Consider the following 14,975-nt stretch of genomic DNA (forward strand, 5'->3'; position numbering starts at 1 on the left):
CACTGTCCTGGCTCCCAAATGGTGGAACGAGTTCCCCGTCGATATCAGGATGGCCGAAAGCCTACACATCTTCCGCCGAAGGCTAAAAACGCATCTCTTCCGACTACACCTCGGATAATAAAAAAAAAAAACTTGAACTCTTGAACTTGCACTTTCGAACCTGCACTTTCATTTGTCTCTTTGTAGCTTTGCCTATTTAAAGCTACTGTATTTGCACTTACTACTTGTTGTCTGGAGTTTGAACCTTCACAGTTGAAAGCACTTAATTGTAAGTCGCTTTGGATAAAAGCGTCAGCTAAATGACATGTAATGTAATGTTATGTACTGATAACTAATAGTAGCTAGTAGCTGCGTGCTAACGCCAGGGAAACCTGTTATCTCGGCTGACAATGTTGTTCATTTCTCCCCAATTTTGGGTCGCATTACTGCTGAAACATGTCCCGCTGGGTAGTATTTGGTTCAGAAGCCTTTATCTGCGATTTTTTAATGTAGAAAGTTCTATCACTGCCCACTGCTAAGTATAGTAGCTGGCGTGCTAACGCCAGGGAAACCTGTAGTCTTGACTCCCAATTTTATCTCCCATGTGGCCTGGCCATATGGTCTTACCTGAGCGGTTGCGTTCTAGTACCCTACTTCCTTTGACATGGCACAGGTCACCTTGAGTGCTGTTGCAGGTGGTGTTGAGATCGACTTTGCAGTAGATGGGGGACCCACCCAGCACCGCCTGAGGGATGTGTTTCTTCCTCTTCTTGGGCAGCTTCTGCTTGGCCATGGCGAGGGAGTAGTACATCCCAAAGTTATTGACGATGACGGGGACAGGCATAGCTATTGTCAGCACGCCTGCCAAGGCACACAATGCGCCCACAACCATGCCTGACCAGGTCTTTGGATACATGTCACCATAGCCCAGTGTTGTCATGGTTACCACGGCCCACCAGAAGCCAATGGGGATGTTCTTGAAATCGGTGTGGCGGCTACCAGTGGGGTCATTAGGCATAGCGCCGATTCGTTCGGCGTAGTAGATCATGGTGGCAAAAATTAACACTCCCAATGCCAGGAAGATGATGAGCAGCAGAAATTCATTAGTGCTGGCCCGTAATGTGTGGCCCAGCACCCTTAGTCCCACAAAATGACGCGTTAACTTGAAGATACGCAGGATACGAACAAAGCGCACCACCCTGAGGAAACCCAACACATCCTTGGCAGCCTTTGAAGAAAGGCCACTCAGCCCTACCTCCAAGTAGAAAGGCAGGATGGCCACAAAGTCAATGATGTTGAGAACGCTCTTGATAAACTCCAACTTCACTGGGCAGAAGGTCACACGCACCAGGAACTCAATGGTGAACCAGAAGACGCAAACGCCCTCCACATAGGTGAGCGCAGGGTCAGTTTCAATCTCGTACGGTGGGCCTGAGTCGGGCACGCTACCGTTCAGCCCGGTCTTGTTGATGATGGTGTTGAAAGCCTCATGAGTCTCCAAGCAGAAGGTGGTGATGGAGACCAGGATGAAGAACAACGATGCAAAGGCTATAAACTACAGGAGAGGAAAAGAGAAAAACATATGTTAGATTAGAATAGAATACACTGTATTGTCCCTGAGGGGAAATTTGTCTTGGGCATAGTGCTACAATCGGTTGCTTCACAACACAAACATGTAACAGACTAACCATTCTAATACAACATAAAAACAACATAAGATCAACAAAACATCTTAGGACATGAAGGAAGGACACACATGACTGTACAGACAATATGACATCTTAAAAAGTGCAAAAAAGTGCTGGTGTATTCATAGCACTTTGATCTGTTGTGTTAAGATTTACTATTAAAGTTCAGCAGCTTAATAGAGGTTGGGATAAACGATAACTTAAGTCTGTTTGTTTTACATCTCGGCACACAGTTCATATTCAGGAAAGAGAGGGTGTAGAGTCTGCAGTGATTTTTTCCACTTGTTTCCTGACTGCTTGCTCGTACAGGCTCTGTACGGGCTTTGTCTCTTTTTGGTATGTTGGGCAATTGGCAGTAAAGCAAGGAGAAAAGTGGTTAAACTAACCAAGCAAACAGCAGTGGAGAATTGCAAAAAAGGTGCTTATTTTTGTGCGGTGTATACATGGACACTGATGGATGTGAATTGAATTTCTATTATTTATGAATAATAAAAATGAAGAGGGGGTAGTACTAGAAAAGTTCTCAACTTCTTCCTACACCTTTTGAACATGAACAATATTATTTGAGTTGCCTATATGTTGCTGAGGATCTTGTTTTTTTTTTGTTTTTTTTTTGCTTATAAGTTTTACTTTGAGTTTGGTTTTAGTTTTCTTGTTTTTTTTAACATATTCAATAAATTGATTTAAAAAAAAGAATTGTTCTTTTGCATTTTGTGCTGTTATTTAAATGTCTTGTTGTCTCTTATAGCATATTAAGTCATGCCACACCTCCATGTCATTTTATTGTACAATGTTGTCGAATTCTCCCCAATTCTGGGCCGCATTACCGCTGAAACATGTCTGATTGGGTAGTGTTTGGTTCAGAAGCCTTTATCTGCGTTTTTTGACGGTACAATCCAACGTTAGCCTACCGCTAATTACATTTTTTACATAGCTGTAATCTTGGTGGCCAATGCTGGTCATTTCTCCCCAAATTCTGGTCACTTTACTACTGGGACATGTCCGGTTGTGTAATATTTGGTTTAGAAGCCTTTATTGGTGATTTGTCACGGTACAAAGTCCTGCTATATACTCCGTTGCTGTAGCTCCAGCTTCAACTAGTGAAGCACAGAGTTTCCAGGAAGCGCGATGGCCAATCAGAGCAGACTGGGCTATTTCGGGAGGAGGGCTTAAAGAGACAGGCACTCCTACAGAGCATCTCATACAGAGGGTGAATACAGGTGCAGTAGCCATGGGCAGTATGAGAAAAATAAAGTGTTTTTTGAATATTAAAGCATGTAAACATGTTCTAGTACAAACACAAAATGCAAGTATAATCCTGAAAATGCTATATAATAGTTGCCCTTTAATTTGGCTTCATAGGAAAACATTTTGTTTGTCCATTGTGTCTGGGTAACAAGGCAAAGTCAGGCAGAGATACCAACGACGGATGAATCTGTATTGCAACAGAATTAAATGATGAGTCACATACATATTTGTTCTTATTTTGTTTTGGTCTTTTTCTGCAAATTGTTATGGAACCACCTGTCAAGATGCAGAGCTCACATCCATCTTTTCAGCCGCCCTGGAGGAAGCTCAGTCTGAATGTGCAAACATCCACACAGCTTTCTCCGAGAGCTAGACGGAGCAGATTTCCACACAGGCAGCCTACTATGCTCCTTCTCCACTTTCCTCCCACTACCTATCCACTGATGGCGCTCTGCCTACTGAGCCCTGAAGAAGTCGTTTCACACCCTGCCTTGTTTTTGGATTGCATGACTCACACACTCTCAAAATATCATTGCCACTATTTGGGTCACCCTGCTCCTGAACTGTGTGCGTGCATTCACTCTAGTGCTGTTAGCATTCTCTCTCTCTCTCTCTCTCTCTCTCTCTATATTTATTGTCCTATAAGTGCGTTTGTTTGCCCTGCTCATTCACTGGCACCTTTTTTAAAGCCACAGCATGCTGCTAAATGATTTGTTGAGGTTACTCAGCATCATACACTTTCTACATTTAATAAAATATACAGTATATGATAATGCTGAACATAGGCGCCAATTTATGTTTTCCTCCGTGGGTGCTCATGGGCGCACGCCCTTTAAAAAAAAAAAGTAGTCAAAAAATCTTTGCATTTCAGAACCTTAGGAAATGGACAGCGGCCGACATGAACACACACGCCTATTAACTCGATAATAAAGCCGTAAAGTAGGCTAACTTTCAACTCAGGACAGCGCCACTTCTCACAAATACAGATAGGATTGGAGATGAAAAGTTTAACTGACACGTAACCGCGATCAGCTTTGTGGGAAATTAAGAATCAATGCCACCTGTCTAGATGGAGGGGGGGTCACTAAGAGGCGTTTTCATCCGAGAGACGCTGTGATTGGTGGATAGGATATGGAGCATGGGACTGACAGCGACATCAATCAAACTATGACAGACGCTCCACTTAGCACCAACTACAATGTTTAATTTTAAATGAATGTAGGCTACTGCCAGTCTGGTACACGTGGGTGCTCAGTATTTTCCGTGGGTGCTCGAGCTCCGGAGCACCCACGGTATCGGCGCCTATGATGCTGAATATGTTTTTCTATCTTTGCATCACTATAAGCCATAATCCTATTTACAAAATGTCCACAGACATCTCTGCTTTTAGCAAAGTTTTGTCTTACTTTGCACATCTTTAATATTCACTGACCTTGTAACTTTGTGTATGTTTTAACCATTTTCCCTAAGCCTTATAATGTCTGCAGTACTAAGTTGCACTTAAGCAACATACAGTAGTGCTGTACTGAAAGCTAGAGCATCACAAGAGTACGAGACCCAGGCTTTCATGTTCCCAGCTCTAACATGGCTTGTGGCCGCCCTGCATTTGGTGGTTCGAGGCAGCTGCTGATACAGAAATTGTCTTTTTCCTCTTCCGTAGACTGATCTTGGCTGGAGGCGGAAGTAAACAAGACACCATTTCTCCTTTGTAAAGCAATCATAAGGAATTTCATTTTTTCTTAATCAAATAAAAAATATCTATATATAAAAAGATCAAACAAACAAAAATAAAAGTGGGGTATATTTCGTAAAATAAACAAATTTACACACATTTTACTACACACACAGACGTGTGCATATGTCAAACATAGTCTCTCCTCGTCAACCCGCAAACTTGAAATATTTCCCACCTAGCTCTTAATACCAGACCAGCATTTATTAAAGAGATGTGGTTTCCTTTTAAAAGGTGCTCTAAGCGATGTCACGCGTTTTTTAGGCTACAACATTTTTTGTCACATACAGCAAACATCTCCTCACTATCCGCTAGCTGCCTGTCCACTGAACACACTGTAAAAAAACACGGTCTCTGTAGACAGCCCAGGCTCCACAAACGGCAACAAAAACAATCTGGCCAACCTGCACCACCAAACATAACAAACCGTGTTCCAGCCAATAACCGATAAGAAGGATTTGGTGCTTACTAATATAAAAATGCCTCAAAAGTCAAACAAATATGGATGCCTCAGAGCCAAGGTCTGTCATCCAGGAAACCCATGTTTAATGGATATAGTGCTATATTGTCAATGCATGGTTTTTAACCTTTACAACCAACATAACCAACTCTAGGACAACCATCTTGAGTTGTCCTATGACGTGAAAAGGGCTGGGTATCAGTACTCCATACCTTTAGGGTATCGACCAAAATAACCCAGTACCGAGTAGTATCAAAACATCTCCAGTCAAACAGTACCTGCATTGATCCTTTTTGTACCCAGATCCAAAAAAAAAAAAAAAAAAGACAATTTGTATGGGTTTGCTCACAGCCACATAGTCTGTGGTGTGGTGAAGTCGAGTGCATTTGAACACCTTCAAAATGTATTTGTAAAGACGACTGGTGGAGACATTTTACATAACTGAATTTTTCCATTCACATGATGGGATTGATTGAATTAGAAAAAAAAGGTATCAGGTCTCTATTGGTATTGGAATAACTTTAAGGGTACTGGTATTGGTAGTTGTAAACATGTGACTCACAGGCACCGGCTTACTTAAGTGATCTACTGCACCATTATGTTGTCAGCAGATCTTTAAGGTTCCTCATACTAAGCTGAAAACAAAAGGTGACAGAGCTTTTGAAACGGTTGCTCCTAGACTGTGCAACGCTTTGCCACGTTTTAAGAGTGACTGCATCTGTTGAAATCTTTAAAAAAACAACTAAAGACGCATCTTTTTAGTCAGGCGTTTATTTAGCCACATTGTTGACTGTATTATTTTGTATTTATGATTTTGTGTTTACTATGATTTATTGTGCTTTTTATGACTATTGATCTGTTTTAATGTATGTATTAATTTAGCCATTGAAGCACTTTGTGACTCTGTCTGTGATAAGGGCTTTACAAATAAACTTTACTTACTTACTTACCCTTTCCCATCTCTAGCATGGATTCTATATGACCTGCATGCAGAATAAGACCAAAATTGGACCGTTTGTCTATTTAAATACAGATAAATAATCCCAGAAATACAAGGCACATTGTTACCAGCTTTAATTAAAGTGTTTTTCCTCCTAATACAGCAATTCTCCTCCTGCTGCTCAATTCTCCCTATCTCACTCATCTGTCATGTGTCTTTATCTCTGTCTGCCTCCTATCACGACTTTGGCTGAAACAAGCAGCGGGACTACCTGAGCTGTTTTCCTTTGGCTGCTCGGATGCTGCGCCAACTAATGACAACTGCCGTCTCGTGCTGGGCTGTAATTTTGTCGCTTTCGCATCTGCGTGGTGAAGATATATCATCTCCCCCAGTGCACACCGGCCGGTAACAGCTGAATCATGTCACATTAAACAAGCCAGACACCCAACGCACATGCATACACATGACACTGCCATGGTGCGCGCACACACACACACACACACACCTGTTTGTACACTCACACATGCAGCCTCACGAGGTTATTTATGATAGACATTAAAAATGCAAAGGTGCTACTCTACCATGTGATTGCAACAGGCACATGCTTCTCGACATGCTGATTTCCAGCACACACACACACACACACACACACACACACAGCTGATAATGGCCAAGGTGGCGGTTTGCAGAGGGCAGACCTGTGACCATCACGCCTGACTCTCAACATGTGGCCGCGTGTCTTTTTATTGAAAATGTTTGGTACAGGATATAACATTTTCTAGTCCAGACTCTAACACTGAAAACAACAAAAAGAAATGATTGTAATAAACAAATTTGGAATCACACTAATTTCATAAATCACATTCATTTCATGATTACAAATTACTTACATTTCATAAATAAATTATAAACAAGCTTTATTGTTGTTAATTGTACGTGACATCTTTTGACAAATGACATGTATCCAACCTATGCCTGAAAGAATTAACTGAAGGGGACCTCACGACTTCTTCTGGAAGCTTGTTGCATGTGTTTACTGCACTAATTGTGGAGACATTTTTTTCTATTTTCAGACAAGCTTATTCTGTTTCTAAGTTTATTTGATTAGGACAATGCACATTAATCAACATTTCTGTAAATGCGCTAGTGTTAGCCAGTCGGCGAATTTTCAACTGTAGTCCTAGTATGCATGTCTTTATGGTGGGAAGAAACCGGAGCACCCGGAGGAAACCAACGCAAAACACAGGGAGAACATGCAAACTCCCTTACAGAAAGGCCCGGAACGACCTGGATTCGAACCCAGAACCTTCTTGCTGAAGTGCTAACCACTGAGCCACCGTGCTGCCTGAGGTGTGGCTTCAAAGAATTAAAGATAGGCTCAACAGTTGCATCATATATTCCCTGGACAAACGTATAAACCTCAATCATGTCTCCTCTGTATCTTCTGTATACAAGAGTCAGTAAACGTAATTTTCTCAGTCTTCTTCATATGACATATGTTTCATTCCTGGGATTAATTTAGTTAATCTTCTCGTGACCTTTTCAATCTTTTCTACATATTTTAATTTATATGGACACCAGACTGAGGTAGCAAATTCAAGATGAGATCTCACCAAAGATTTATTTAGGAGGTAAAAATATGTCCTTGCACAGATTTTGAAAAGTGTATGCAGGGTTTCATCATGAACAATCATTATAGAAGCAGATTTTTACTGATTATGTCACTGATTGTCTGTTCTTGTCAGGTGTTGTGTGAAAGCCCTGGCATAAAAACCTAATACCAAATACAAGATTGTGAGAACAGGTTTGTTCAGCACACTGTAATGAACATTTCAGTCTCCATGGGCCAGCAGCAAGTCATTATGATTTAACTTTAAGTGTGACTGAAATATAAAGGATCTTGTTTTCTCCTCTTACAAGAAGCCATTTGTATTGGTTCATTCTTCTTCAGTATAAACAACAACTGGCGAGATGATTCGCAGTAAACGTAAAACCTTTGTTTTGCCAGGTTCTGTTTCAGCATTATTTCATTGTGCCTGAGCAGAATGTTTTCATATCAGTGCTGCATCACATTAAGCTCAGACTCCTATCAGTCACTCAACACCCACAGGAACAGCTGGACGTCTCCTCCAGGAAAGAATCAATCATAAGCATGTTTCCTCACACACGTTACAATCACATCTCTGCTGCCATAGACATCGCTAGTGTGGAAAAACTGGGCAGAGTGATAAATGACAGCCTTTAAAAGCTTGGCTCTGTGTATCTTTTTACATATGCTGTACAAACTGAGAGATTTATTAGGACTTAACAGATTCAGCCAGCGGCATGATCCTCACCCTAAACACTGATGAGATGGGATTGCTGTCACAGTCCTGAAGCAAGGAGAACTTCCTCATAATCACATTATTTTTCACAAGATGCCTCTGCCACTCCCTGGAACTCTGCCTGTCGGCGGCCAATAGAAGAGACATGGGAAAATGCCAGATCAAACAGCTTCGATTATGCGACCCCCCCAGTGGATTACATCTGCCACTTGGCCTGGAGCTGCTGGAGCCGGCATGCCAGGACGCTGACACTGGAACTTTGCAACCTCGGCTTGTAAACAGTAACTGATACATCGGCATGGGCGTCACATTAGCACGCTAATGGAAAGGAAAAACTTTGTGGTCTGCAGGTCACAGTGGACGAATAGGCCTGTCAACGATTAGTGATAAATCAACTCGGATTAACCTGGCTGCAACCTCTGCTCTGTTCATGTATGCTTTATTTTATAGAGCCTACAGTGGATTATACAATGTATTCCATAAATTAAGATGGAACAAACTAATAATCAAACTAATTTCAGCCTAGTGTCTGACCGGCAGTGTAGCACTGACCGGATTGTGACTGACTGACTTTTTGTCTACTTTTCCCTCTTGTAAAAACTCTCCTTTTATCCCACCCAGAGTTGCAATGTGCTGCTCTAAATAATCACTGCAAAGCAAATGTAAAATGTGATCCAGTCTGTGTCACCTGCTGAGCTGAGTAAGAGTGTCACCATTCTCCAAGTCCACGTTTTGATTTGACTTTCGATTTTAAAGCCATGATTCAGTTCAAGTGTCAATGGACAGCAATGCCACAATAAGAGCCACTAGATGGCAGAAGGGTACCGTACAACAACAGTTTCTCAGAGTTTACGAGGTGCAATTGAATGCACCATTAGTTTAACTAGTCAAAAATGTTGCCACACCGGTGACTTTATGGAAGCAGGAGGATTTTCCAGTTCTGTTGTTTTTCCGTCATCGCCGACTCCGGCAGTGGTCATGGTGTCTGAAAAAGTCAAGCGGCAGACCGGTAAGCTAACGTTACCCTAAGCTACACTGTGTCTGTTGTTTCTTTCTTCCGACATGCGCGAGTAGGCCGGGGTGGAGAGAGGAAAAAATACTGGGGAAATCGCTGATAATGTTTTTGATAGTCAAAGATGAGAGCTCATTTCGTTCAATTTTCAAATAAAAAATCAAAATTGTGACACCCCTAATCCTGACGCATCTTGTTTTCAATTAAGTTACAGGACGATGGTCTAAACTGGAACGGGTCTCAAAGCACCTCCTGAGCTGGGTTTTTGGATGCATTTGCACTTTTTTTTTTTTATATATATCAGATGGCTGATCTGCTCAACACACATGAAGTGGCCAGGTTTAAATGGGTTAGCAAATTTTCCAGAAATAATCCGTGTCAATTCACCCAAAACTAATTTCTCACTTAACCCCTAATGGTATCTACCCATGCAGACAGCTTTGATAAAGACTCAGGACTATAATCTCCTCTTCTCTGAAATGGGAAGACAACTTCACTATCATCAAGAAGAAAGATAACCATGGACTACTATGTGTCAAAGGTTGCAATGTTACAGTTCTACGGAACGGTAATAAAAACTGTATGGAATAGCAATTCTACAGCCCATGAGAAAGAAATAATGGACAGGGTCGTGTGCACAGCTTCAAAATAATTGGCCGTGTACTCCCCACCATCTGTCAACTACAGCACATCCGCTTTCAGCGGAAATGTTTGAAAATTTTAAACGCCTCCTCGCCTCCTGGAAACCTTGGGCCTTTCCCATTTCCCAGTTTGTGCATCACCGATTCCTCTCCTCGATTCCCCTCCTCGCGTCTTAGTCCCGCCCACAGAAGATTCGAGCCGAGGAGTCGAGGAAGAGCCCCGAGGAGAGGAGTCGAGGCAACAGCCATTTAACAAAGACGAGACATCTCTGCTTCCCAGCCGTCATTAAAAGCGACGTCAATTAAATGACGAGCAGCACCACTACATCAGCTGTCTATCGTTATGTCATACGCTGCATTTTATGATCTCTGTCAGAGGAGCAGAAGTGTTCATGACAACTTCTGTATTTACTTTGAATTCAATTCACAACGTGGATAAGAATGTACGGGGGTCGTACATTTTTATTTGTTGTATTTAACACACACACACACACACACACACACACACACACACACACACACACACATGTTTAAGTGTTTTCTATAACAATTTACTTTAATGATTAGAGATGCTGCTTATAAACGCGCAGAAATGCCACTGCAGCTGATATGGTCGGATATTTAAGCAGCAAAACTAACTGTAGTTATAAACTGGACAGAGTGAACAGAACTAGACCTTTAGATTCTGAAATAATCCTAATGAAGTTAAATTGCTGTTTCTTGAGCGTCTCTCAGATGATCTTACAAATGAAGCTGTCTGTCCGACCGCAGCTCTGCTATGTTCACCTTTTAGAGAACGTTAATAATATTTTCCTGGTTGATTGTGTATTATTTCACCCACCCGCTATTAATCAGAATGTAAATTTGTAAGATCTGACCGGTCCGATCCGTAACTTTAGATTAACCACGGAGCCGCGAATATTATCTCTCTCTCTGGTTTTCTCTCTCTCTCTCCTCCTCTCGCTGTGTCACGCCTCTATGTTTACATGCGGCGGGTGAAAAGTCTTCCACGAGTCGATTTTGACTCTTCCGAGGAGCCTCCTCGATGCTCGATCCTCACTCCTCGATGTGCATTTTAGGAATTGGGACGTCCTTCAACATGCCGCGCTGGCAATGATTTCTGGGTTACAAGCCGGAGAATCGAGGATCGAGGAGTCAAGGAGGTACAAATTTGCGAATTGGGAAAAGCCCGTTCTCTTCAGTCTTCAGACTACGCACTATTAAGACATCTTACTTCCACAATAGCACTTATCCTGAAGCAATCCCCATCCAAATGCTTCACTTGTTGTATAAATTAGCACAGGCACTCTGACTTGTCACTTTAAGGGCATAAGTCATATGGTTGCCCTATTGTATATATTGCAATGTTACTGTGTGCTTTTGTGTTTACTAACTGATTATACTGTATGTTAATTGTGTGTTTGAGTGCACAGAAGACTCATTTCAAATCGACTGTGATCATACTTACAGGGTCGAGAACAATGTGTAGTTATTGATCATGCAAAATCTGCCCCATGTGAAATTAAGACCGGAATCCCACAGGGAACCATACTGGGGCCTGTTCTCTTCAGCCTGTATGTGAATGAGTTGGCTGAAGTATGTCCTCAAGTTGGCATTCAGATGTATGCCGATGACACTGTGGTTTATGTGTCCGGCAAAAGCCCTGTTGTTATCGGCAGTACATTGACTAAAAGTCTTGAGAAAGTGTTTGATTGGCTAAACAAATCATGTTTAACACTTAATCTGAGGAAAATTAAATCTATGTGTTTTTCTATAACAAGAAAGCGGATAATAAATGATCTTAACATTAAAATGAATGGTGAACTTATCGATCAGGTAGAAGAAGAAAAATATTTAGGAGTGATTTTAGATTCTCAGCTAAATTTTAAAAGTCATTAAAAACATCTCAAGAAAAATGAAGGTCAGTATGAACTGTTTCGGTTTGATCAGGAGCAGTTTAACATTTGAATGTGCTCATGTCTTTCTGAATACTATGATCCTGTCCCACCTGTCGTACTGCACCACTGTTTGGTCCCAGGCTAACCAAACTACCCTAAAGCCTATTGAGAGGCTTTATAACCGTGCCCTAAAAATTTTAGATAAAAAGCCCATTCAATTCCATTACTGTTACATTTTAAATAAACATAAAATCTTAAACTTAGTTAATTTTGTTAATCTTAAATACATAAAGTTGTTTTTTAAATGTTTGATTGGACTTGCACCTGAGCCACTTTGTAAATTTGTGAACAGGCTGGAATCCTCCAGATCCACAAGAGGTGCTGCATGTGGAGACTGTAAAGTTCCATTTTGTAAAACATCTTTTGCCCAAAATGTTTTTTCTGTGAAAGGAGCCAATCTGTGGAACTGGCTTCCTACAAATATAAAGACTCTTACTAAAATGTCCACCTTTAAAAAACTATCAAAAGCATGGTTCATACAGCAGCAACAGCGTGATCACATGCCATATGAAATGTATAGCTGTGTGTATGTGAGGTGTGCATCTGTGTGAGGCATAAGTCATATGCTTATTATTATTTATTGCTGCTAACTGGTTTCTGGACATTTTATTGTATTCACTGTAAAAATTTGACTCCTTTATTATTTTAACTGTTAAAAGCCCTTCTAGGGACAGGTGTTGCGAATTAGCCATGGCTATAAACACTGTGATACAGGCATCAGATTGTTCTTTATGTAATAATCTATGTTTTTGGTGGATGGTTTGGTACACAGATCCATCTGAGAAGCCGTCATTGGAAACTGTTTGGAAAAGGGCAGGCACTTTAAAAAAATACCTGGCAGGTGATTGGATGAACCATCTGTCATCATGTTCACCATTGTTGTTTTGAACATACAATCTCGGCCGTCACACACACTTAAACCACGGCCATAGCTGCCAGTAGCTCCTCACAGGACGCTAATTGGCTCAGCCCGCTGCTGTTCGGATACGCATTTTTGTGCTCGTTATATCCCGAGAATCCAGCTGCCGTGCAAGGTAAGGTTGACATAGCAATATATTATTGAATCTTGATTTATGCTCTGAGGTTTTAAGCTGTAAGGTCTTTCTAGACAGTATGTATTTGGGGAACAGGATTTGGCACCAGAGCTATTGAGTTTTTCAATTATAAGGGGTTGTATATTATAGTAAGGGAAACTAGCTACCAAGCTTGACAGTGATTTGTCATCTTGTGACTAAGATTTGCCAAAATTAATTTTAAATTGAACCCTACTAGGATTTGAAATAATCTGTGGTAAACCCTGGTAGCTCCAGCACTCAGAAAGCTAGAAAAACAACCCTCATGGATCACTCATTCTTTTCGTGCGTCCTTTCATCTGTTGGCACAGCAACACGTTGGACGGGCAAACCTTGGCGTCTTCCCACTTAACCCCCCCCCACACACACACACACACACACAACCAGGCAACCCACCGCTTAGCTCAGGCTCTGTTTCTCTGTTTCTGAAACTGTCGTGCTGGCTCGGCCAATCGGAGTGCTCGCTGCTCCCACTTCCTTGGGAATGCCACCATCTGTTTGACACTATGAGTGGAGGCTGCGCGCTCCGATCCTGGCCTGAGCCCACCATCCACCGCCATGCTGCTTTGGTCCTCGGTAAGCCGCCGTGACATCATCAAACCAAGTAGACCCCGGAGGTGCTAACACAGTCCAAGAGGATCAAAAACACTCACACACACGTCTACACCCTGACATAATTAAACCTATGGGGTTTGAGCTTGTATGTGGTGTGTCTTCTGTTTCTGCATGATTGCCTCGTTATAATTTCAATCTGGATTTAAGGCTTTTCCCTCCGTGTACACACATGAAGTCCGTAGGGCTCAACTGCACGTGAACGTTGCCATCGCTGTTCACAATGCAAAAAAATGTTCCCAGTTATGTCATCATTTTGACTAATTTTATTGATGTAATGTAATCTGCCTGAATGTGAGCTAATGTGTTTCTTGTTTGATATTGTATATTGTCATATTATTTTGTGTTGTATTATTTTGTATGTTGTTGTCTTCCTGCCTCGAGACTACAGGTGAAAATTAGCATTTATGCTATAACCGGGCTCATTTACAGTCTTTACAGAAATGTTAGATTGTTCATTAATGTGCACTGTCCCGAATAAATAAATAAATAAATAAATAAATAAAATAAAATAAACCCACCTGGAGCCTGTTTACCCATATTTTTAGCTAATGTGGATATGACAATACCTCTTTTGAATACAGTTTAAAAACTATGTATTCATACTTACAATTAACAGAATAACTGCACACTGGGTGGAATATCATAAAGACCCTTTATCGATACATTTATTAAGCTTTATAATTGCAGACGGATTCACTTTTGCCGTTGGTTTCTTAAAGCGTAAGGAACCAGGGAGCCTTTAATAATCTGCAGTTTTGCTAACAAATACAACTGCAGACCTATTAGAAAGTGAGAGACTTATCGTAAGCAGTAATGGTTTACCAACGCTTAAAACTGCATTATTGCCACATAGGAAAGAGTTTTCAACCTAAAGTTGTTCTTAATTATGGTTTCAAACTGATTTATTAACCAAATAATTAAAGCTGCATTTATCAATATTTATGTGTGTAATGTGAAAGATATGCTTGTAGTGATGAACCCCACAGAGAATTCTCACCAGACTGCAGCTGTCCAGATCTATAGGGAGCGTGTTAGCATCTTTCAGCTCACCGTTTTGTCTGTTTACAAATCGGAGACTACACGTTGTGTGTAGCCTATTTCAGATCTAGATAGTATCGATTCAATTCCTAATGAGCAATTATTTGATCGCGGATTAATCATTATCATCCCTAATTCACACACACATGCTTACGTTAGCTCTGTGGGTTCAGCAATAGCAGCATCCATAGCAACCACTATCAGTTTATCCCCGGATCAAGTCATAAAAAACAACATTCTGATTAATAGAGGATGGGGTTGTGGGTG

General features: G+C 41.2%; 1 protein-coding gene across 6 annotated transcripts in view; it reads right to left on the minus strand.

The window, feature by feature from the left end:
* The window catches only part of kcnc2 (potassium voltage-gated channel, Shaw-related subfamily, member 2), a 101,016-nt gene that overhangs the window by 10,974 nt on the left and 75,067 nt on the right, over window positions 1–14,975 (minus strand). For all 6 annotated transcript variants that reach the window (XR_004896056.1, XR_004106098.2, XM_031306162.2 and 3 more), the window contains exon 2: window positions 607–1,534. Coding sequence is in view for 4 of the 6 variants with exons in the window: in XM_031306162.2 (XP_031162022.1) it covers window positions 607–1,534 (928 nt within the window). In the remaining 2 variants the exon portion in view is untranslated. The remainder of the gene's footprint in view (window positions 1–606; window positions 1,535–14,975) is intronic.

Source organism: Sander lucioperca, chromosome 20 (assembly GCF_008315115.2).
Source record: "Sander lucioperca isolate FBNREF2018 chromosome 20, SLUC_FBN_1.2, whole genome shotgun sequence".
In the NCBI taxonomy this organism is placed as follows: Eukaryota; Metazoa; Chordata; class Actinopteri; order Perciformes; family Percidae; genus Sander; species Sander lucioperca.